Here is a 23,755-nt window from a genome sequence, read left to right as displayed (position 1 = left end):
TTGAGGAATGACTTCTGTATTTGACTACTCATTAGCAATTTAAAAGTATAATTGCTCCTAAACATGCCTTCTTCCTAATTTTATTACTAAGCTTATAAATGTGAAGGATTTGATTTGTTCTGTACAGTGTTTGCTTATATTGAATGTGTAAAGTTTTTTTCTTCTGTACTCCACAGACAGAGGGCACACGGGTCACTAAGGGCAGAAAAAGCAGTGAGTCAATGGGTTGACTTGTCCCATAATAAATAAGACTCCAAAGGAATCTTCTGAGGGGCCCACAAAAGAAACAAAAGAAGGGAGAAGGACAGGCAAGCAAGCAAGCACACTGGGAGTTGACATTTCACTGCATACTATTTTAAAACCCACTAAAGCAACAGCCATGAATCCCACAGAAACAAGAACCCTACCAGCTTTGGTGCATCCTTCTGTCATTTGACATCATTTCTACCTGGGCAAGTGGGGTGAATCCAAGAGCCCTTACAGCATGAAAACACTTGCTGAAGTCTTCCAGTCACCCCCAACACTGGATTGACATGTAAACCCAAAGAGCAGGGAATCTACTAGGCACATTATAAGTATGGTTTTAAAATTTTGCCCTCCTTGAAATTAAAACAAGGAGATATTTGTGAAGAGCCCTTCCTACATTTTGCAGCTTTGCTTCATGGTACCTGGCAATGACTTAATATAACATGAGCTACACTGATGCACATTAACTTCATCACTCAATTTCAGTAGACTACTTTGAACACTTTATATTATTAAACATCAGACAAGGTATTTTCTATTCTCCTATTTTAAACACCGGGATTTGTAAATAAAAAAATAAAAACTGCAGCTTTCCCACCACCCTCTGAGCCCCAAGATAAAAAAAAGCAATTGCAAAACTCAACTTCAGATCTTGTCTAGCCCCACATATCCCCTGGTCATGACATAAAGAGGGAGAGAAACCTGAAAAGCACTGCTACTAGACTTTATCAATAAAACAGAATAATACACAATAAAATGCTTCATACCTGGAGTTGAAAAAACGAAAAGGGTTAACAGCTGACCTGGCACAGCCCCACATGCTCTCTCTGGAAATTGAACACAGACAATTAGGAATTTTAAGTTACCCCAAATAATCGAAGGGGACTAAGACAAGCTTGAGGAACACTTACTGCAAAGTAAGTAAGGCACATAGCCTCAGTGTGGAAGGCCCTTTAGAATTTTCCCATTCACTCAAAAATCTTCTCAAACTGAATTTGCTCTGTAGATCTCCCAGCTAATGATAAGTAAGTCATTAGGAACTCTGTGATTAATTTTCATGGGAGCAAAGTCAAAGCTTAAGGGCCCACATGTCACTCAGTGGTAATTCTGGATCATGATGGATCATATTTTCTTATTAAAAATAATCAGTGACAAAGAGGTAAACTCTAATGAGAATCTACAGCAGGTAGACATCATTGCATGAAGAGGAAACAGCTGCTGCAGAGAACGTCTGCTCCCAGAATTCTGCTGCATCAGTAATATTATTCCCGACATAACACCAAAAAACTTAGGCTTTAACATTTTTACTTAGAACTGGGACTCCAGGGAAAATAGACAATCTTCTAAAATACTATTTTTAATAATGAACAACACAAATGCACAGTGCTATAGCTGCATAAACTCCTATGTTGGTTGAGATTTGGACTATGTGAAATGTTCCTTTTCACTGACAAATTCTGATCTACTGCATGTGCTCAAACAAGAAGCATCATACAGATGGTTTTCGGAAAAACAAAAAAAAAGGTTAAAAAAAGGGTTAAAAAAAGAAAGACCTGTAGAAAGCCAAAAACATGAATAAGACCTTTTAGTCCTCTCTGTGGTTCAGAACTCAAATGTGCTGTGAAAGTAGTCTGAGGCAAATGCCCAAGAAACTAGCAAAAATATTAGAATACCAATATGAATCATAAAATAGCTCCAGCACACTAGCACAGTTGAATGTATGTGCACTGAAAATGTTTTGGATCTTTTATAATGCTCAATTAAAATGTCCAGGTTGGCATAGCAATTGTTGAAAGTGAAAAGGAAATTTTCAGAAACTTTGCTTGATTGCTATAACTCCATTTTCCACTGGCCCTTGGAAACCTACAAATAATCTGTTTTCTCTCAAAATTTTGCACTGCATGCTTTGAATCTGTTGCATCCCCCTGCTTCAAGTGTACAGTAAATATTAGCTTTCTTTACTGTTTTTGTCATTTGTTAGATGCTATATTTCTGATAATGACAGAAATATGCTATGCAGATGACAAAATTATGTAAATAACTTCAGTTGTATAAGTTACTAGCTCTAACACTGCCTAACACAAAAATGTTATGCATTTTTCCACACTCTTTTTCCACTCTCCATGTAGTCTTTTCCTTCACAGAAATATATATCAAGTACTTGTCCCACAGTATCAAGTAGGTCCAGATTTTATTTTACAGCTGTGTCAGTACCTAATCAAAGAGCACTGCGACAAAATCTCCCCTGCCTCATCAGCCCTCAACTGAAAGCAATATGCAATGGAAAAATGGTTACTGGAAACCATTAACACCAGTTGTTCTCTTCCATGTCAATTAATTTGCAATCATCTTTGTGTCTTATTGGAAAATCATTTATTTGCACAAGTGATAATAAGCAACAATACATAACCTAGAAGTTGTAACTGTAAATTTTGGACACTCCTTTTCATAAAGTTCCCTTTTTAACGATTAAGCAACAGGGCAGACCAAAATACAGTTGTTGAGGTTAAGTATTTGCATGCTGAACTTTTAACAGTAGAAAATTTAGCAGACAACTAGAACTCTGTTTAGAACCTACAGTATCCAGGCACTGAAGCAAAAGACACTCAGGCATCATCCAACCAATCTCACCAACACCTAAAACTGTCTATGCTTGTCTCTGTTTGGCCTGAAAGCCAAAGGGCTGTGGCCTCCCACCCATCCTCCTCTACAACCCAGAAACCATGGAGAGAAATACCTAACCCTTGCTTCTGGAACTTGAAACTTATCTGTGCTATGAAAATGGCTTAAACACATCTCAGACCACATAATCAGCAAAAAAAGGATCTGTAACAGTCACTTCCCAATCCAAAACACAGGTGTAGAATAAAGAAGAGGAAAAGAACCACTCCTGGGTATCTTTTACATACAAATGTAGGTATCTGGCTTCCTGAGTTAGTGCTCTAACCACCAGGCTTTTATGCCACAGGTGGGCACCACTGCTGGCTGTCACATTTTTACACAGAGATGGCCGATGGGACGAGGACAGCAAGCACGCTCGGGGCATTACAACAGGCAGAAATAGGCAAGCTCACAACTTGACCTCTTTATTTCCACAACGGAAAGTTGGGAATGTGAGCTGCTCTTTTTGTTTTCCAAACTACTTTAATGAACTACTACAGTTCAGAAGACCAAGCTCCAAAGAGAGCAGAGACAACTCACAGCCAAATACCTAGCCAGGATGTAAGTGGAGACAGCTCTAGGAAGCTGACTGCTCTGCCCATTGAACTTCAAAGCCTTTAACTCTTTGTTGACTATACTGTGGGAGTGTTAATGCCTTGTGCAGGTGCTCTACTGCACTGCTGGAGCCAATCACCTATTTCAGAACCTCACAACAACTCCACCAGACCTCTCCCAAAGGCAGAAAAATCTGCATTTTGTCTTGAGTGCCTGCGCTGTTGTGGCTCATTGTGGTCCTGAGTACCTGCAGTACTTCATGTGCTGCAAGCATTTGGGGATAGTGCAACCTCTGTGTTGTGCACTATATTGACAAGAATGTACCTGTTACAGAATTACATGTACTTGTAGTTCCTCTCAAGCCAAAGGAAAACCACATCTATTATCCTGACTATGCTTTAGGAATGGCAAAGGATCTCAGAAATTATGTGGTGATACAGACAGCAAGCAGTTCTGAAGTGGAAAAATTGAGTGCAAAAGGAATCAACCTGTTCAGCTTGGTAAATAATTTTCACCAAACAATTTATTATACAACATTACCCTGTTATTGTGCTTTTGAAACTTTTATGACTGAGATTTTGGTCATTATTATAGTTCCTCCTGTGGATTTATATATCAATGGTTTGACTCTTTGGCCCTGACAAGCAACTGATTACAGAAACAGCAGTACTCATCAGTTCCTAAGAGAAATATCATGGTGTCTTATATATCTATCTGACAGCATTGTGTGTCCCCAGTTTATCATGCATTATCCCAGCACTATGCTAAATATTGTACTTTTCATGCAAATAATTGGGAGACATATTTTGACAGGACTGGGACTGCTGACTTTTAGTGAGTACATAAACCAAGTATTTCTTTTACTGCCTGATGTCAGCTTCTGGTCATTCCCAGGTTAATTTATTTTTCAGGCTCTGTTTGCAATGCTGGGCTTTTCAGCCAGCAGCAGATCCTGTATCTGCTGTAGGATGAGCACTTTCTAGGGCAGCCTCTGGCCTCAGTGCCTGCCAGCCTGCTCCATGCCCCCCTGAGCTAGCAACACAGGATAGACGAGAGCTCTGGCTGCTGCTGCCTGCTCTGATCCATCCTGGTCTCTTCCTTATTTTCTGCCCGCCTCAGCTTTCATATTTCCTTGCACTACTTTATCCTGTGGCAACTCAGTATATCTCACAAGGATAAATAAAGAAAAACATGACCCAGAACCTCATGCTTGACACATCTTTTGTCACTGCTCTAATGATGGAGGTGCAGAGTTTGACTCTGAAACCTGTGTCTGTCATTACTTTGGGATTAGATGCTGAAATATCAGCTATTGTGCTACTTTACCTCTTGTTTTAGCCTCCAATTCCTTTATTTTGACTCGAGTAATTTCATATGTGTGGTGGCTGTAAGGTCCAAGTATCCTTTCTGAGATATATTAAAAATAGTAATGCTCATATTCTAAGTCACATACACATGGACAGTGACACCTCCTTGGCACACAGGCTCAACACAAAAAAACTCTCTTCATATCCATCATCCAAGAACTTCCATTCATTCCTCTTTTATCTCCAGCCTAAAAAAAATTTGCCATGAGAAATGAGGTTGTGGTGAAATCATTACTAGTCAAAGAGGATTGAACTAACAGACGGGAAAACCTACCACAATCTTTTCCCATTATGCAGGAGAAAGGAAAATGGCAGGAAAAAAAAAATTGTAGGTTAATTTTTTTTTTTTTTATCATCCCTGTATTTACATGCTCATTCAGTTATGCCTTGCCAAACAGTGTTCCCCTCTTAATAGTTCCCTCATTTACATGCAGTTTACATACCCGTGACCTGCACAACTTTTGTGTTTTTGCATGCATTGACCTAAACTCTCAGGACAATATTTCCATAAATCAGTATAAGCACCGCTGTTAAGATTTAATTGTGCTGCATGTATGTCTGTCACAAAATCACAGGAACTGCCTTATGGAAAAGGAAAGAGAAAAACTTATCTAATCTAGATAATGAAGCAAGAAGTAATTTTGGCTCAAGTGACAGCAGAGGACAATGCTCTTTCTTTTTCTTATCAGTAAGTCAAAGTAGCAGTTCACCGAGGTAGTTTTATTGTGGCTTTTCCTGGTAGTGTTCTGCTATCCAATCCACACCTAAAAGTATTTGTTATAGCTCTAAATTTCCTAAGGCACACGGCTCTGCCCCTGCTTTCTGTGCTGATTTAAAAAGAAAAAACATAAAAAGCTGAATAACGAATCACTGGGGAAGGAGATGCCAAACAGGTGTACAAACTGCTAACTGGGTAGCAGTAATTCATAATGTTATTTATAATTCATTCTTTGGTGTCGTGTTCTTCAATTACAGAATGCCTGCCTCACTGTCCTTAAAATGTATTTCACATATCTAACAACTAATGACTTGAGCTTCACTCTGGAGCAACAGAGTGAATGTGGATTAAGCACAGGAGTAAGAGGCAGATGTACCTGATCCCAAGTCATTCTCTGCTTTGCTGCATGGCCTTAAGCAAGTCACTAACCTGTGGATAATTATAATATTTGAACACACAGGGGACCGGTACAATTTAATTAGTTAATGTTTGCAAAGGGCTCCAAAGATAAAAAATGCTTTATGAATGATAATCACATCCTATTGTTTCATGGCATTTTATTCCAAAGCATGTTTGTGTAAACATGTTTAGAAATGTTGAATTCCAGCCATGGCTAAGTTTGACAACTACCTTGAAATGATTGCCACTTCTCAGACTAAAATTTAAAGTAATTAACAAATTTAACTTCTGTTTAAGAAGACATATGTGAATTCAATAGAGAGGCTAAACTGAAGCTGGGAAACAAGATCTTTGAAAGTTTCTGTGTAACAGATAAAGGAAGTGAAAGAGATATACAGAAGGAATGAACCAATACAATTTACAAGAAACTCTTTCAGTGCAAGATAATGGTACCCCAAATAGCCCAAGTGTTGAGTTACTTTTCTTTTTTTTAACATCCAGACTTCTCTTAGTTTCAGGACTAATCATTAGACCAAAGAAAGTTAATGGCAAACAGAAACAGTCCTTTTTGGACTTCAACAGAACCAGGATTCTTTAGTTCTTCAAGCTTATGATGCAATTAATTTAAATATTTCTCTCAAAAGGAAAATATTACTCCTAGCAATGGAGTGGTAAAAGCTCTAGAATAACCTACTAATCAGTCATGGAAATTTAGTCTTACAGAGGAGTCAGGAAGATATGATTTTTGTGTAGACCAAGGTAAAAGCAATCTTATTTTTGAATCAGCTTTCTTCAGGGAACATTTTGACAACACCCCTATCTCCTGGTACACTTCTGTTTAAGCAATACAGCCCTTTCAAAGCAGAAAGTGATGTTATTTTCTCTGTAGAAGCCGGTTTTGATTTACAGTTGCCATTCACCTAGCCCTTGTTTCTAATGATCATTGGCTGATCAGGAATCTTGTTAACTTGGCAAAAGGCCTTGGGACATAGAGCAGAAAATATGCACACCAAAAAATCCTACTGCATGCACAGGATGACATCCTTTGATTTTACTGCTCAACTGTCAAGTTACTGAATTTTTCTTCTATCAAACACCACACATTTAAAATCACATATAAAAAATCACATATTTAAAAAAACCTTTTTAGCATAGTATGGGTTTATTGAACCCCAGCTTCATACTTACTGCCTAAAGAGCAATTCCTAAAGGTATATAGGTCTTTCAAGCTCTTGAAGTCCTTAATAAGGGCTTTAGGCCAATTCATTTTTATATACAAACAGATCTTTCTGATAATTCAGATTTTGCTAGAAACAACTTTATAAAATGCCATATAAATACACCGTAGAAGAAGTCAGTACTTCTTCAACAAGCTGTCTGAACTTCTTGTAGGGAGTGCACGTAGGTAGGAGATATCAAAACTGTAAGTAGCTGCCACAGGTCAAATTTAGATGTATTAGGTCAGCTTCTCAAGTCACAGACTTCCAGCATGGCCTTAGAAAATAACATAGATGGCGTGTCCTCATACAGAACTACAGCAATGTAAAGTTTTATCACTCTCCCTAAACCACTAGTCCAGGCTTCTTTGCAGCTGCTAGGGAAGACAGATACCTTTTGAAAGGTAGATGATCATAACTGGTAAGATGATTGGACCTAGAAATATCTCTCCACTAAAGAAATCCAAAATACATGAGCCTAGCTTTTAGATAGCTTGCACTGTGAGAGATGAACTTTGCTGCAAGGTTATGTCCAAATCAGACACAAGCCAGCACTGCCCAGAGGTTGCCTAAGGTAGCTGAGACACAGCACACTCTGCCAGCTCAGGAGGGCCCTTGGGTCAGTAGCCAGCGTCCAACCCAGCAACACTTTTCACTGCAGAAACCTATTCTTTTCTGCCACAGGACACTTACTTGAGACTGCTGACAAAAAATAAAACAAGACTAGAAGAGAAACATCCCTGAAATAATGACTCAGTGGGGGCACCAACCATAACACAGATGCTTTACAGGGCTCTATGTCACCACTGTCTTCTGCTTACATATCTGCACAAATGCCTCTTAATGTTTTTAACAAGTCAGTTCAGTTTGTAGAACAACTCTGGAGGGAGCAAGGAGAAGCCTCATCATGTTACAGCCTGTGGGGAGGTCAGAGGCCCACAGACAGATCTTCCTCAGTGTGTGGTCCAATCTCCCTCCAATTGCAGCAACTATGCAACCTTCTGCTCTAAAGTCTTGCTGCAATGGAAAAATGCATCCTAGACTTGTGTATTCTTCATGAGACAAGTAAAATTGAAATTGGTATATTCCCACAATTTCACTTCAAACCAATTAGTGTTCTCCAGTGAAAAAAAAAATCCTTTATTGAGGAATTCTGGATGAGCACTAGCCAATTCTCCATCTGTAAAATCACCATTCAATTGCGTGCCAGTTTTAAAATGAGCATTTGTTCACGGTGGGCAGATGTACCAGAGAAGAGGGAAGCAAAGTTCACACAAGCACTGCTGAAACACCCTCACTTATGTTTCTTGGAGACTTGGGACAAAGTATTTTTTCTGCAAGGGCAAGAAAAAAATGAGGTGAAAGTTCCCTGTAATGAATGGCACAACATTAGTAATGATTGCAACCAAAGCAGGAAAACAAACTATACCAGTGCAGAAAATGAATGGCTGATGGAAACAAAGATACAAACTTCAGAAGAAATAAAAATATATCAGAGAAGTTGATTTACACTGAAGAAGAGGAGGGATAAAAAAAAAAAAGACCTAGGGAAAAAAAATCATATTTGAAAAGCATGTACTAATTTAAGAGAGTTCATTGTTATGGTGGCTACGCTGTCTCTCTGTTGTGTTTCTTTTTTCCTAGTGCAGTATCCAAAACTAACTCCTACTGTATTGCAGTAATAGATGCCAGAGAATTTACAAAGAAAGTAAGATGATCACATTAGCAGCAATGTATCAATCACATAAAGTAGCCAAAGAGAACAGGGGTTGGGTCCCTAATCTCATTTTCATACAAGCACTCGGAGGCACCCAGCTCAGCGCAAAGAGGAATTAATGTTAAAGGTCAGAATAGTCACATACAAATGACAAATCCCATCTCTGTGAATTAACTGCAACTATAACTACAAGTAGACAGGATTTCCTCTCTGAAATTTCTCTCTCTCTCTTACTCCAGGAAAACAATACACCATCTGAAGCATTACCAATTTATATGCCCAGTTCCTCTTTTCTTTGACATTTGAAAGAAAAAGTGGTTCCATCAAAGGAGTTTCCTCCACTTACAACACCTAAGGACAAAAAAAGTCTAGAGAGAGGAATTTCTGCATCTTTAGATTTTTACCAATATACTGGTCAAAAGCTCATGCTAAAAGTCACCCTCTGCCTCTACTGCTTGTGCCCTCAGCTTCTGCAAATAGGAGACCTTAAGGTATGCATATTCAGGGATGGAGAGCTGCATGCTGTAAAAGAATGCATTTTACCTCGCAAGTGTGCAGGAAATAAGAAGATGAATGCTCTGTTTAGGGTTTGCATTACTATGTACCATGGAGATGGCTCCTGAGGCCATCCTGCATCAGTTCTGCCTAGGGATGGAAAGGCTGCCAGGCAGAACAACATGTTGCCTCTGTGAGGGACCCTAAAAGATTTACTGGTCTTCTAGGGGTTGACTAATGCCTTCTCCTCCCCTGGCTTCATAAAGATTTCTGGAGTGTATCTGAGATTTGACTCTGAATATACGATGCTATCCGTGCTGTGTAATAAGCATCAGTGGTGTCAGGCATATAGAGGCAAACCTGCTCTGTTAGATGTTACATGTCAAAATGAGTTTGTAAAACACACCACAAAAAGGATAAAATGCTGCTTACAATGCAAAGCCCATTGAAATCTACATAATGCTGCAATATTTATTATCAGCCAGAGCGTATTATCTGAGATTAATAAATTATTCTTAGTCCATATTTTTTAAGGCATAGCAACTTCTATAAAGCAGCACTGTCACAGGAAGAAATTTCACCGAAGTACCCTGCTTGAAACAATGACTTTATGTGTCTATAACTTTACATTATTGATTTGGTTTGCTGAACTGAAGGAGAACTATGAACTCATTCCAAAAGAACTACTGAGAAAGATGTCTGGAAGCTCAGCCAACACAAAGCTTGCAGCAAGAAGGCAATTTCCCTGAGAAAAAATAGTCATACTTGGTCACTTTACAAATATGCAAGCAAATAACATTCTGTTTGTGTAAATAAGAGCTAATGCCAAACACGTGGCTCTTAGTGTTTCATTGTCACAGTTTTTATTCCTAAGTATTTTGTTCCTGTAAGAATTACAGTGGACCTGAAACAAAGCAGCAAAACAGGTGGATACCATCCAGTTTAAGAGGACACGAAAAGCAAAGCTTTCAAACAGGCATTCCAAACTGTTCTGTGACCCATCTAGGTAAGCGTAATTTCCAGAACAACAAGCTTAAAAATGGCTGTATTAAAACAACAGTTTCTCCCCAAAAACTGGAGAAGAGCTGATTTCTCTGTGGATAAAACCTGGCAGACTGAGATGCCAGGGAGGATGCGGGAGCACTCAGAATGATCCTGTCGCTCCCAGCTCCTGGCACAGTGGCTCCGCAGTCAGGCGCTGTGGATTGCCGTGGCCGCACCTCGCACCGCGGATCTGCAGTGCTGACGTGTGTCCCAGGCAGCTGTCTGCACCGCCCGTGGGCGATGGAGAGGAACGGGAGCTCACAGGCTGGAGCCTCTCTCTGTCCCTAAATTAGACAGCTTGGATAGGGCAGAGGGATTGCTGCCTGAAGGTGCCAAGCGCTACCCGGCCTGTATGCAGGAGGTGAGGTAACTGGCTCGGATGCAGGACCCACACAGGCAAAATGAATCCTGAGCCTCACAGACAGCACACAGGGAAAGGCAGGAGGCAAGGCACTGAGGCAGTTCCTCACAGCCCCTGTGTGAGGGGCTGTACAGGATCAACCCAAAGCAAATGCCCACCACCAGATACTGAAATCCCCAGAGTCTGAAGCCCTTTAGCCCCTTACTGCTTTTAGAGAACACATGTCTGAAAAACACGCAGCAAAAGGTCAGCTGTTGTCTCGCACCTGCTACCAAGCACCTACAAACTGGTTTGTGTTTAACAAAGACAAGACTGTACAACACCAATTGGTACTGAAGTAAAGGATGCTCCTGTGGTGCACTTCTCAGCCACTCTTTGCAAGAAGTTATTTTCTGGGCAATTATTCACCAGAAAGCGCTTACAAGCTCACTCAGAAAAGAACACACTCTGTGGGACAGTTGTCCAGACTTGAGGGCCAGCCTGCCTCCCTCAAGCACTAAGCTTTGACTTATGCTTTACTGACTGCTGAAGAAGTCTTTTTATGCATGTCCCTATGCTGCCCGGTTATTCAGCACAACAGTAGGTGCCTTTCCGTGTCCTCAGAGGAAATTCCTGTCTGCTAAGTTTAGATGCTGAAATTGAGCACACAGGAGCTCCCTTTGGAAGGCTTCAGAGGCACTCTCCTCTCTGCAACAAGGCTATGTAGAATGAGAGCTCCTTTTTCAGTGGACTCCTCTGCTAAACATCGAATATTAAGGTATATATTAGATGCCTAAAATCAAAATAGAGCCTGCCTGTAGGGCACAATATTGCAGACCAAGTAAGAAATAGATTGAGTGCAGTCAGCATGAAGTGCCAACATTCCTTTTCAACTCAGAAGCTCTATGTGTGGTGTCTGTGACCGAGAATGAAGCAAAGATGACAAATTGCAGATCACAGTCAAATTAGATTTTCCTAATGGAGCTTTTGAAATAAACTAACAGATTACTGTTTAAATAAAACCTGTAACAAGGACAAGTTGATGTTATATTATTAAATTTCTTAATTTAATTCTTAAGCTCCAGAGCCAGTCAAGTAATACTCAACCTATTTGCCTTTGCAAACTGTAGAATGCATCGTACAAAAGCTAAAAAAGCTTCCTGTGGTTTGACCAATTCTTTAAGCATTCAAGTGATATCCATCAGAGAACAGTATCTGCCTGCCAGTCATATATTAAAATTATTTGCTAGTGCTCCATATTTCCTTTTTTCAGTAATTAGACAGCGCAAAATCATGATGTGTTGTTTTATTTTTCTGGCTCACTATGTGTGCTATAAATTGCGAAAAAATACTTAGCACTCCAGTGCCTGGTGTTGTGACTAGGAAATTGAAAATACATATGGAACCTGTCTATCAAGCAGTAGCCTTCACTGGTGAAGAAACCTTCCCCTCCTTTATCACTGTTAGAAAGGGGAGCCTGCTAATCACAGAACCAACACCTTGTCTTACTTTGTGCACAAACACCTCTCTCTCTGCTTAAGGAGAATATTAGTTTGAGGTTCACAGTTACGGTGCTTGTCTGGAAGATGAGGTACTACATGTCTGGTGAAAATGCAAAAAAAAAAAAAAAAAAAAGCCCAAAAAAACCCAAAGGAGTCCCTCCCCAAACATGGCTTAGGAATGTCAGCTCTTTTAGCTGTTGATGTCCAGGAAAACAAAGCAAAATGCTTTTAGTTATCATATTAAGACATTTAAAATGCATCTATAATAATTATACAATAGCAATGTCTAATGGCCGTTATTACACCCATTTTTATTTACTAATGTCCAGAATGCCCATACTTTGAACTTCTCAGATAAAGTAACATGTTTTGTGGGTCTAGCACAGGCTTCAGTGCCTGGAGGCTCTAGTTCTATTTCCAGCTTTGCTTCAGATCTACAGGGTGACCTTTACGCATAACCTCATTTTCCTCACCTATAAAATTGGGATATTAATACTTATTTACCTCACAGTTGGTTCCCTTCCAGCTGCTACAGTGACTGAACAACCTCATGCATCTACAGAATTGCTAATGTTCATGACAAACTGTTTCTTTCTTTTCAAACAAGCAGTGCAGGAACTAAATTAAGAATTTGTCCACCCAGTTTGCAAAAGTACACAGAAAAATAAAAGCAACGGCAAAACTGTTTGAACCCCCACAGTAATTTCCTTCCAATGACACTGTCCTTCAGGAGAAATGTTGCTACTTCCTATCTGACAGCAAATGGAATCCAGTTCCTGATGCTGCTTTCAGTCAAGGAAAAAATACATGTTTTTTGAGTAGTAATCTAACCTGGTCTCTCTTTGGAGAGGATATAAAACCCCTTCAAGCTTTCCAAGTATATTAAGAAAAAATTCCAATTTGAAACTCAACCTAATAACAAGGGCAGAGAGAAAGAAAGGAAAAGAGCACGAGAGAGACAAGAGATACAGTCATCTCTTCCAAAAGGGAATAAAGCTCCACAGAAAAGGTGCTGGCAGGTATGCTGTGGGGAGGACACCCCTGCAGCACCAGTGCCTCCGTCAGCCTGGGAACATCTCAGCAACACTCATCTTGTCTGGGAATGTGATACTTACTCTTGTACTGCTCTGGCTATGGAGAGCGCTGTAGATCCAGTTTCATTAACGCTATCTAAGGTCACATTTGGCAGGTCGTCATCATCACTGTCACTTTTAATTTGTCTGGGAGATAGGCCTCGGGGGTCCATTTGTGCTGGAAAGAGACATATAATGGATTAATATGAGTGTGCTGAAATTAATCTTGTCCCAGAACAACATCAGGGCACATAACACATCTGCCTGCTCTGGCTGGAGAGCACCGCTTGTGCTGAGCTTCCCAAATCAGCTGATCGGTGGGCAAAGCCACCCAGTGGTGCCACAGCTGGATGTGAGCACTTCCAGGGGCATGCAGGTCTGTGAATTCTGAGAGGCTACACCAATGCACTCAGCAGTACTGAAATATCACTGCACGTACCACATCCAACAAAAACCCAGTTTACCCTCAAGTAACTTCAGCTACCTGACTTCAGAAAGTGAAGGGAAAGGGTTACATCTGCTTTGTACAACACAGAACACTCAGGAATACAACTGACAGCAAAATTTCAGGAGCAATCTCTGATTCTGAGTGTTCATCATGAGATATCAGGATGGAACCTGTGTCACTCCACTAAAATCTGGGCATCTAAAACCCCAGTCATCGTGATTTCTGATACAATTCAACGCCGTTATCAACCTACGAAGGATCTTCACTCCCAACTACGCAACCTCACACAGGCGACCAACATTCAGGTAACTAGAGTGAGCAGGGCTAACAAATTTTTTTAAAAGTCACCCAGTTTCAGGTGTTACAAATATCTGAAGATCAGGAATTGCAGGACTGTTTTACCTGTCCACAGCTTACAGTATCCATACTGCATGGCAAGGGAGTGCCCAGGTGCTGGCAATGACAGCTGCAGGGACTTGCATGAGGAGCAGCCAGAGCTGCCCCGTGCTGGACACAGTTCCCAGACCCACTGCTGGGCACAGCTGAGCCCTGCAGACAGTGGGGGTATCTCAGGGAAAACAGGGTTAAGAAAGGCAAAACTGGCTAAGAGAGGAGCGAGGAAAAAAAGTGTGAGAAATACTTTACATTGAGGGTGGCAGAGCACAGGAACAGGCTGCACAGGGAGATTGTGGAGCCTCCCTCCCTGGAGACATTCAAAGCCCACCTGGATGTGTTCCTGTGTAACCTGCTCTAGGTGACCATGGCTTGTCAGGAGTGTTGGACTGGTTGATCTCCAGAAGTCCCTTCCAATACTAACAGTTCTGGGATCATGTGAAACAGCTCTACAGGTACCAAACATGTAAGGAGATGGAGGGCAAAAGGGTCTTCATAAGGGACAGACCCTGGAGGAGACTGTCCTGATGGGAACTTCTACCTACAGTGGAGCAAGGGAACAGTGTGAGGAGAAAGAGCAGCAGAGAGGAACAATTATGGACTCACCACAGCCCCGAGTCCCCATCCCCCTGGGATGCAGGAGGGAGAAGAGCTGAGAATCAAGGAATAAAGTCCTGGAAAAGGGGGGTGAAGATGGTGGCTCTCACCATCCTAATCTACTTTAAATTAGCAATAAATTACTTTTCCCTGTGCTGAGTCCTATTTGCCTGTAAAGGTAATTGGTAAGTGATCTCCCTGCCTTTATCTTGACCCTTGAGCTCTTGCACCTTATCTTCCCCCCTGTTCTGTGGAGGAGTGACAGCAGCTGGGTGTGCATCTGGCAGATGGCCACCAGAGTTATCTTCTCTGCCAAAAAGAAACAGGAAAGGAGAGGAGAACAGAAAGGCAGGTGACCTGCCTTCCCTCTTATATTGGTTGCTGCCCTCCAAAGGGGAACAAAGCATAACTTGGCAGGATAGGGAGAGGGAACCAAGAGATGGGCATAAAGGGGAAATATGGGGCACAACTGTGACTTGGGATAGTGCTGAGAAGAACTGGGGGATGCTAGTGCCATAGACAAACTTCAGAGGTGATGTGGAGAAAGAGATACTTCTCCTTCGTCATGAAATACCACATAGGATTAGTAAGTGTTGAGAGATGCCGAAAGCAGCTGGAGAAGAGGGCGAAACTGGAGAGATGTCTGACCCTGCAAGGGAGGCATAGGAAGGGGACAGGCAGAGATTTGTATAAAAATGTGTTTGTTTTGTCTGCTCTGGTGAAATAGGGGAATTCATGGTTATTTATATAAAGAGCTAATTGTTTCAGTTTGTTAGTTTGTGCTCTCCTGTATTGCAATGTCAGAGACAGGACACTTTCTTCTGGGTCTTGCAACATGATTTTTGAGAAAGGTACTCATTCCTACTCAACTCTGGCTAACCACAGACCTGGACAATAGGTATCACAGGCTCCCTTTAGAGATCATGAACAGTTCAGTGGACCCACAGCTAGGGAGCAGATCCAAAAGCTGTAGTTAAATCTGCCATTATGCCATCTTTCTTATGCTACAGTGTTTACTGACTCTGCTAAAGGGACTGAGTTACAATGAAAAATGGGAGGGCTGCAGATACTTCAGGACCTGTGCAGCCATAACAGTAGGACTGATAAATAGCTGGGCTCTTGAAAAGAAAGCACTCCACAAATGAGTGATGAATCCAGGGAAAGTTGGTCTTAAATTTTAATTTATGTCTTAGCTGCAAACCACCTGTGAGTTAAAGAACACTGATTATAAACTAAACTTCAGCTGTGGTTTTTATGTCACAGAATTTCATAAGGAAAATACTGTTAAATACGTTCAGTAAGCTGATGGAAGAACCCCTTCTGGAACCACAGTGCATTTACTGTTGCACAGTACTACTTCTAATACCCTTCTACAGGCACAGGTTAGGTGCCTCAGTAATGCTGGCTATGTTCAGACTGCTGATTATTTCTTCATGTATGGTAAACACCTTTTGTTTACCAAAGCAAAGGCTGTTGACAGTGAACCATGACCTACATGAGACAAACACAACAACTTAGAAACTGTTTGAAACAATTATTTTGGGCAGAATGAGAACCATTTTGACCATGCTTCTTAAAATCACAACTTACACATGATGATATTCAATGTGTAACCTCAACCTGAGAACTAGGGATAATTTAGTATTTTATTTAAAAGCAACTGAACCATCTAGTCAGCTGATTTAGCCCCAGAAAACTATTTGGAACAAAGTGCTACTTCTACCTTGCTCCCTAATGCTCCTTCTTAAAATAATGAGGGTATTACTATGTATTTCATTAATTCTCCAGTTTTTTCATAGACTCAGAGAAAGGCTTAGGTTTGTAGGGACCTTAGAGATGATCGAGTTCCAGCCCCCCCTGCATTAGGCAGGGATGCCATCCACTAGATCCCACTGCTCAGAGCCCCATCCAACCTGATTTTGAACACTTCCACAGATGGGGCATCCACAACTTCTCTGGGAAACCTGTTCAGTGCCTTAGTACTCTCTGAGAAAAGCTTTTTTTCCCCTCAAAGTGAATCTCATTACAAAAAGCTATGCTTGTATCTGGCCAATATTTAAATGTGCTACAGATGCATTCAAGAAAGCTAGTTATTTACCCACAGAATTAAAAACTGCAACAAAAAACTATGTATGTTAACTGAGGTTTAGATGACTTGCACTACAACTGAGGTTTTAAGCAGCTAGCTCAGAAGCTAAAGCTAACTTGAAATGACAAAAGTTATTACATAACATAGTCTGTAATACAGTTCTTACATGTGAATTCTGATCACTTAAGCGTGAATACACCTACATAAAAAGAGACGGTATAAATGTATAAGAACAATCTTATGTACTTTTGTTCTTTGTAAGACATGTTGTTTCATTTTTACTGCAGATTGCTGGCTCTTAAGATACTATTGAGACTCTATGACATTTGGTATTGATTTTAGATTACTACAGGAATGTGCCAAGATGAAAGCTCTCAATTGCCTTCTCCTTGTTTCTGCTCAGTAAGTCCTACTCTGTACACTTCTAGCACAGATACGTAGTTGCTAATAGGGTCATACATTTCACCCAGGAAGAATTTACCCACTGGGTACAGTTTGCCCTATCAGACACCAATGTTTGAGCACATCACGAGGTGCTGCCACACATAAGTATGGAGAGAACAAAAGGTGAGGAATGGAAATGTATCAGCGTGTAAATTCAAAGGCAGGTAGTTCAAGCACTGTTATTTATTTGCAGAAAACCTAACTAAAGCTTGTAAGTAAATAAAACAATGTTCTAGGGATTATTCCATTACTTTTGATGTCAGCTCACATATACATAATTTTTTGTATCTCTCTGTCACCTCCTTCCAGCTTGCAGACTTGGGTGGCCAAGGCACTTGGGAACTGGTGTGACTGACCAGGAGGCTGAGCTTTGCTGCTGTCAGCTGGTGTAAACTGCCCTGTTTTCTCATCAGCATGGCTGCAGCTGCTAGGGAAAAACAGCCTTTAAAGCTACTCTCCTCCCTGATACGAGCCATGTGAATAACCAACTGGCCAAACACCTAACAGATATCTCCTCCTCACCACTCTCTGCAGTGTGCAAACTGCAGCACAGGACTGCTACACATTAAGAGTTCCTGACTCCTACTGATGTCAACAGCTTTGACTTTCTCTTGGACGTTTAAGAACAACTGTCAAACTCCTGGCACCCAGGTTTATAAATACCAGCCTCAGTTCATAAGCACTGAATTAGAAGTAATTATTGGCCTAATGAACATCAAACGGGAGAGGATGGAGAGATGCAGGCAAGAGATAATTTAGCAGATGAGATAAAAAAGGTGGAGGACAAGTGAGTAATAGAATGCAACTGGCCAGCAAGGTGCAGGAAAGCCCATTAAGACATGACATTCATTTTCACCTCCCTTCATGCTGTACCTTGCTCTAACAACCAAGCTCTTCCTTGAACTCAGGACCATGGGGCCAGAAGAGACTTGTCTGGGTCACTGAACTGAGTCTTCCAAAACACAGGCAGACACATTAATAAAGCTCAAGCCCTAAACTTCAACTGGTTTTCTTGCCCTTGCTACACCTCTTGAAAGGCAAGATTTGTCCAACAGAGCTATCTGGTGGTTTTGTGAAGTGTGAATGAGATTAAGGCGAGGCAAGCAAAAAGAAACCAGTCAGAGACTGCTGCTTTCATGGGACAAAGGTGCCATTGAGTGAGTGCACAGGAGTTACAGAAGCAAGCTGTTAGCTCTCCACTCTGAATAGACTGGTGAGCCAGGGGAGTTAAGAATGTCTGCAAGTGCTGAAGGCTGCAAGCAGCCACGGTGCTTCCCATCCTTGTTAGCCTCAGGAAACAATGATCCTTTTTTCTGCTACAGAAAGTAGAGAGAATTGCTCATGATGCACACAAATACACACAATATACCCTTTGCCAAACTGTACCAATCTCTCTGGGCACTACAAGCAAATTCACTTCCTGCACTCATTTTAAGGGAAGATGTGCAAATGGATCTCATGCAAGGCAAATACCAGCCAGTAAATACTACACAACTTAAGTCTATCATCATTAATATTGTATCTGCCAGCTGCCAGTAGGAAAAAGCCTGATCAGGATCAGATATAAGCTTGTTTCTATTTCTGTCAAACTGAACAGTTTTGGGCTTTAAAATTAATTCTGGCTGTGGGGTCAGACAATACCCTATCCTGCTTCTGAGGACAAAATTGCCTGTTCTACAATGCTGGAAGAGATTTAAACTTGCATAGGAGTTTTTTAATGAGCACTGCATGAATTTGTGCTTTCTGGCACACGGCTGCATTGGTTTTGACATGGTACAGGATTAGCCATGTCACAGAAACACAATCTCTGGGAAGGATCCAGCTTGTCGGTTGCTAAGGGCAGATGAACCCCCTGGAATGGGATCAAGCCTCCACCTCCCCAGGGGAATAACCTCAGCACATAGCCACACCATGGGGAGACAATTTTTCTTCTTCTTTCTCTGAATCAGTGCTCCTGCCCACATTCTGGAAACTCTTGGGAAGGAAGGGATTGTGGAATTAAATCACTCCAGGCTGACAAGAGCCCAGCACCCCTCCTTCCTACTGCTCACACATGTGCTGCTGATATTAGTATGGTAGGTAAATTTTCTCCCCCTGTCATATTTGGGCTTCAGGTATGTCGTAATATCTTTGCTTCTTTTCAGCGATTAATCAGGGATACACACCTCAAATGCCCTGATCTGGTCAGACAAAGCCAAGCACTGCCAGAAGCCCTGCATCTGGATATGCCTGCAGGTGGCATAAAAAGGGCCATACACCACAACACTGCTGCTACCACTGGCAGTCCTCAGTTACTGCAACCTGATTTACTTTGGCTAGTCATATTTCCTGCGAGTTAAAGGGATGAAAACTCATCCCATCATTAGGCTCATGAACACACACTGGAAATAATTTTATGTCTACATCCTATCTTTGATTTAAAGGCAAATATGAGCCCCTTGGGCTAAAGATGAATGAAATATTTAAGAGCAGGAGAAAACCGAGTAACTATTAGGAGTTTTGCCTCAATTTATAGCTAAGCCACGTAGTAATTAACTGATGTTGAAATGACTCAGAGATGATGCTTGCTGGTGTGAAAACAGAGAGCAAATTTCAGCATTCTGAAATATCTCTGTCTCTCTTCAGCTTAAAAACTCAGTTTTCAGCATTTCCTCATCTTCTCAGCTAATAACTTTGTAAACTTACCCACATGTAGGTCTGCCAACACATCACACCACCATAAGAGCTGAATCACTCTCTTAAAATAATTAAAAATCTGTTCCTGCTCTTTAAAAGGATTTCCAAATGCAGTTTGTTTCCTTTTGTTTCACATTTTAAACTCCCCACTTTGCTTCCTCTGAAGGATGCCTTATCAACCTACTAATCAAAATGATTGTTCATGATGGGATTTCCAGCTGATCCTGCCATTCATCCACTAGGACTGCCTATCAGAAACAGGGTTACATGGCTCTGCGGTGGGCAGTGACACCAAGACCTGTGCTAGCTGAGACATCAGCCTGGATGATGGGGAAGTTCCTCCAGCCTTGCCAGTTCTGATCCACACCTGGGTGATGGGTTTGGTCTTGGAAATACAGCCACAGATTTTCATTGTGATAGAAGTTTAAATGAAGCAGAAACATGGGATGCCTCGAATAAGCCAGAAAGGGTCACCTTTGCTGTTCCCAAATTCCTCTCCAGTTGATTTCAGTCCATGTTGGCATAAAACAGGCTAGAGATTGTCTCCAGCTGCAAGCATTGCTGCTTTGCACTTACTTCCATTAGGAATGGAAAACCAAATACTATCCCACATGTCAAAATTAACATTTACAGCAATCTCATTAGTATGGCTGTTGCACAAGTGTGTCCCTGTGTCTGCAGAGCAGGAAGGACTGAAGTAACAAGCAGACACTTGCTGCCAAACTCCTAGAAGGATGGAAATTGAAAATATAGCTAAGAAAATTGTATGGCACTCACATTTTAGCACAATGGACAATTAATCAGCCAGCATCAGAAACACTGCAGTTATGAATACTGCAGTATCTAAACCATAACTTTGGACTTAATTTTGGCAACACGGCATAGTTCAGTATCTGAAATATTGCAAGAAAGCTGCTGGCCAAGAGCAAGTCTTCTGCTCTTTCTTAAACTGAAACTTTCTTAAATGTCTCTGATAATAAATGCATGTGGGCAGATCAAACACCAAGCAGAGGGCAAAACTCATCTCCATCCTTCTTGGTTACTCTTGGAAAGTAGGATTTAGAATTGTGGAAGTGCAGCCTCACACCACAGTTTGATGTCTGAAACAAATGAACATTCCCGTTCTTGGAAATTGTTTTAGAGAACAGGACACCAGCACGGACTTGCTCAGCAGGAGAGCATCAAAAAAGATTGCAACAGATATCACTATGCATTATTAATGGTGGAAGCAACACTTCCAGATACAGATGTATAGGAGCTACCTAAAATTATGACCTTAGAGACTGTGTTGTACTCAGGTTTATTTAATGCATTCTAGGAAACAAAATTGTCTCTTTACAGACCTACAGAGTGCATGTGAATGATGCTGTTCATGATTTCCTTCTCCTAAACTGGTTCATACAATATAAACCACATATACGGCATTTTTCTTCCTATTTAAAGTTCATTATAAATGCTTTATGCATCGGAAAAATGCTCTGAATGCACCTATCAGATTTTTGATCAAAACAGCTTGGTGCCTGGTAGGGGCAGCAGAATTGGTCGATTTATTTCATAAAACTTTATGTACAAAGCAGCAGTATCCATGAACATAATGGTCAGAATATAGAGTCTACAGGGGTAATTTTTATTACAATTTATAGCAAGATTACCCATACTCCACAGTTTTCAGATTTTATTAAGATTTTATGGGACTATATGGCTTATAGTTACCGTTAACTGCACCTAGCATGGTTATGGTTCACAGAGAATGGGAACTGGCACTGAATGCACAGTGTAACTAATCTAGCAGAGAATATTAATTGTTATGATCCAATCAAAGGCAATATTTAAAATAATTTCAACAGTCAAATAATTTGCCATAAACCTGCAAAAGAATAGCTATATGGAGAAATACAGAGGTAAGAGGGATTGCATGAATGTAATATATGCACATACCTAAGCATATCTGTCATTGGGTTGTATACATAAACATACAAACCCATTTTTTAAACAAAGGACTTTTTTTCTTTCTAAGTTATTTCAATGCCAGGAGACCTCATCTACACAAAAAAAGAAACCACTATAACTACTGATAGAGTATACAAATACTCTAGCATCAAAAGTAAACAAGGAAAATAATAAGGACAGAATATATTTAATGTTAAATACAATACTGCAAAACTACTACACAATGGTAGCAGACTGCAACTTACACACTGCAACAGGCCAGAGATATTTTAGACATAGGGAAGCTTGCAGCAGGTTGGTCCAGGCACAATAAAACCCAAGGCAGAGATAAAATAAATGAGAAGTTTTAGGCATGTGTTTCTGCTGGATCCAAATTCATGGAATAAAAGCAAGCAGATCAAAGCTCAGCCCTGGTGAGAATACAGAACTGAAGGGCCAGAGGCATTCCTGGCGTATTAAACAAGGAAGTAACAGCTTCCAAAAGGTGCAGGGACTCAGGATATGTCAAAATAGATTTACTCACCCCGCTTATGCTGGGCTTCGCAAATCAACTTGGAATATGCCTCTACCTCATTCCCTTCCTCAAATCCCTCCTAGTTGAAAACGAACAATGAACATCAACACAAACAAATCATATTGATGAATCTTAGAAGAGCATTTGCTTCTACAGTGAAAAAAACCTAAGTAAATCACTAGAAGTAGTACTTTTCTGGAAATATAACTAGAAGACTGTTTAGAGAAGTCCCTACAGTTAATCTAATCCATTTTGTTTTTAAATCAACCTCCATGGTTTCAAATACCACAGCATATCTTATAGCTTGTGTTTTAACTCTCCATTCTGGCAAAAACTACTGTTTACTCTAGCTCTTAAATAATGTGCACCATCTTCACGAGCACAGGACCTACCTTGAACCCAAAAGCCCTTCCTCTGCCTGTTTCTCCTCCTGGCCAGACATTGCCAACCTGTTCCTGCTTTCCCAGAATCACTAATGTTTCTTCCAGCTGAACCGACCAAACGGGGGAGAGACATGCAGCATTCTGGGAGGCAGCAGGAGGTGGACAGGCGGAATATGCACAGCCACAAAAGATTTTTGCACATAATAAAAAAATAATTGTAGCTAAAGTAGAAACTCTCAGCCTCAACGCCACTCAAATCCAAAATAACCATTTACTAAAATGCAGAAAGGGAGATCACTCCACATGAAACAAAAAAGGCAATGCTACTGGTTTTAATTAAAAGTCTCATCCATAGCGTAATTTATACAAACAGACCATATAATCTGACCTTTAAACATATGGAACAGTTCTCTTAATTTCTATCTTTGTACTACAAATTGCATTTACTTTTGCAGAATAAACTTTAAAGTAGGCAGAAATAACAGGCTGTGCTTTAAGAAAACAAGGGCATTGGATAATGTAATCTAATGGTACTACCTGTTTGAAGTCACAAAACATCTTCAGCAAAAGATACCAGCATTTACTGCAGGAATTAATATATTCACAGTGAGAAATATGGCATGTGCGAACTGTGAAAAGACAAAAGCTGTGTATTTTTGCCAGGTCTGCATACAGATATAACATAAAAATAGTCCAAAACTGTTACTACAGCTGTTTATGTACAAGGGAAGCAGACAAAGTTCACTCAGCAAATTTGAATTTATCATCTTCTGACTGCTGAATTTTGCAAGTGATTGTGCCTTCTGAAAACATAAAATACATAAGAATGAGAATCCATAAATTTGATTCCAAAACCCTAGAAAATATCAGAGTTGCATAAGCCCTTTGTGCACCATTATCAGGAAGGAGCTTCTAAAAGACTCTTCA

The 23,755-nt window shown here is 40.6% G+C and overlaps 1 protein-coding gene across 5 annotated transcripts in view; it reads right to left on the bottom strand.

The window, feature by feature from the left end:
• KLF12 (KLF transcription factor 12) overlaps positions 1–23,755 on the bottom strand; it is a 235,166-nt gene that overhangs the window by 62,360 nt on the left and 149,051 nt on the right. For all 5 annotated transcript variants that reach the window (XM_058835439.1, XM_058835447.1, XM_058835473.1 and 2 more), the window contains 2 exons: positions 13,377–13,512; positions 1,014–1,073 (listed from right to left, as the gene is read on the bottom strand). In XM_058835439.1, the coding sequence (XP_058691422.1) occupies positions 1,014–1,073; positions 13,377–13,512 (196 nt within the window). The remainder of the gene's footprint in view (positions 1–1,013; positions 1,074–13,376; positions 13,513–23,755) is intronic.

Source organism: Poecile atricapillus, chromosome 1 (assembly GCF_030490865.1).
Source record: "Poecile atricapillus isolate bPoeAtr1 chromosome 1, bPoeAtr1.hap1, whole genome shotgun sequence".
Taxonomy (NCBI): domain Eukaryota; kingdom Metazoa; phylum Chordata; class Aves; order Passeriformes; family Paridae; genus Poecile; species Poecile atricapillus.
This window is presented reverse-complemented; position numbering and strand designations above follow the sequence as displayed.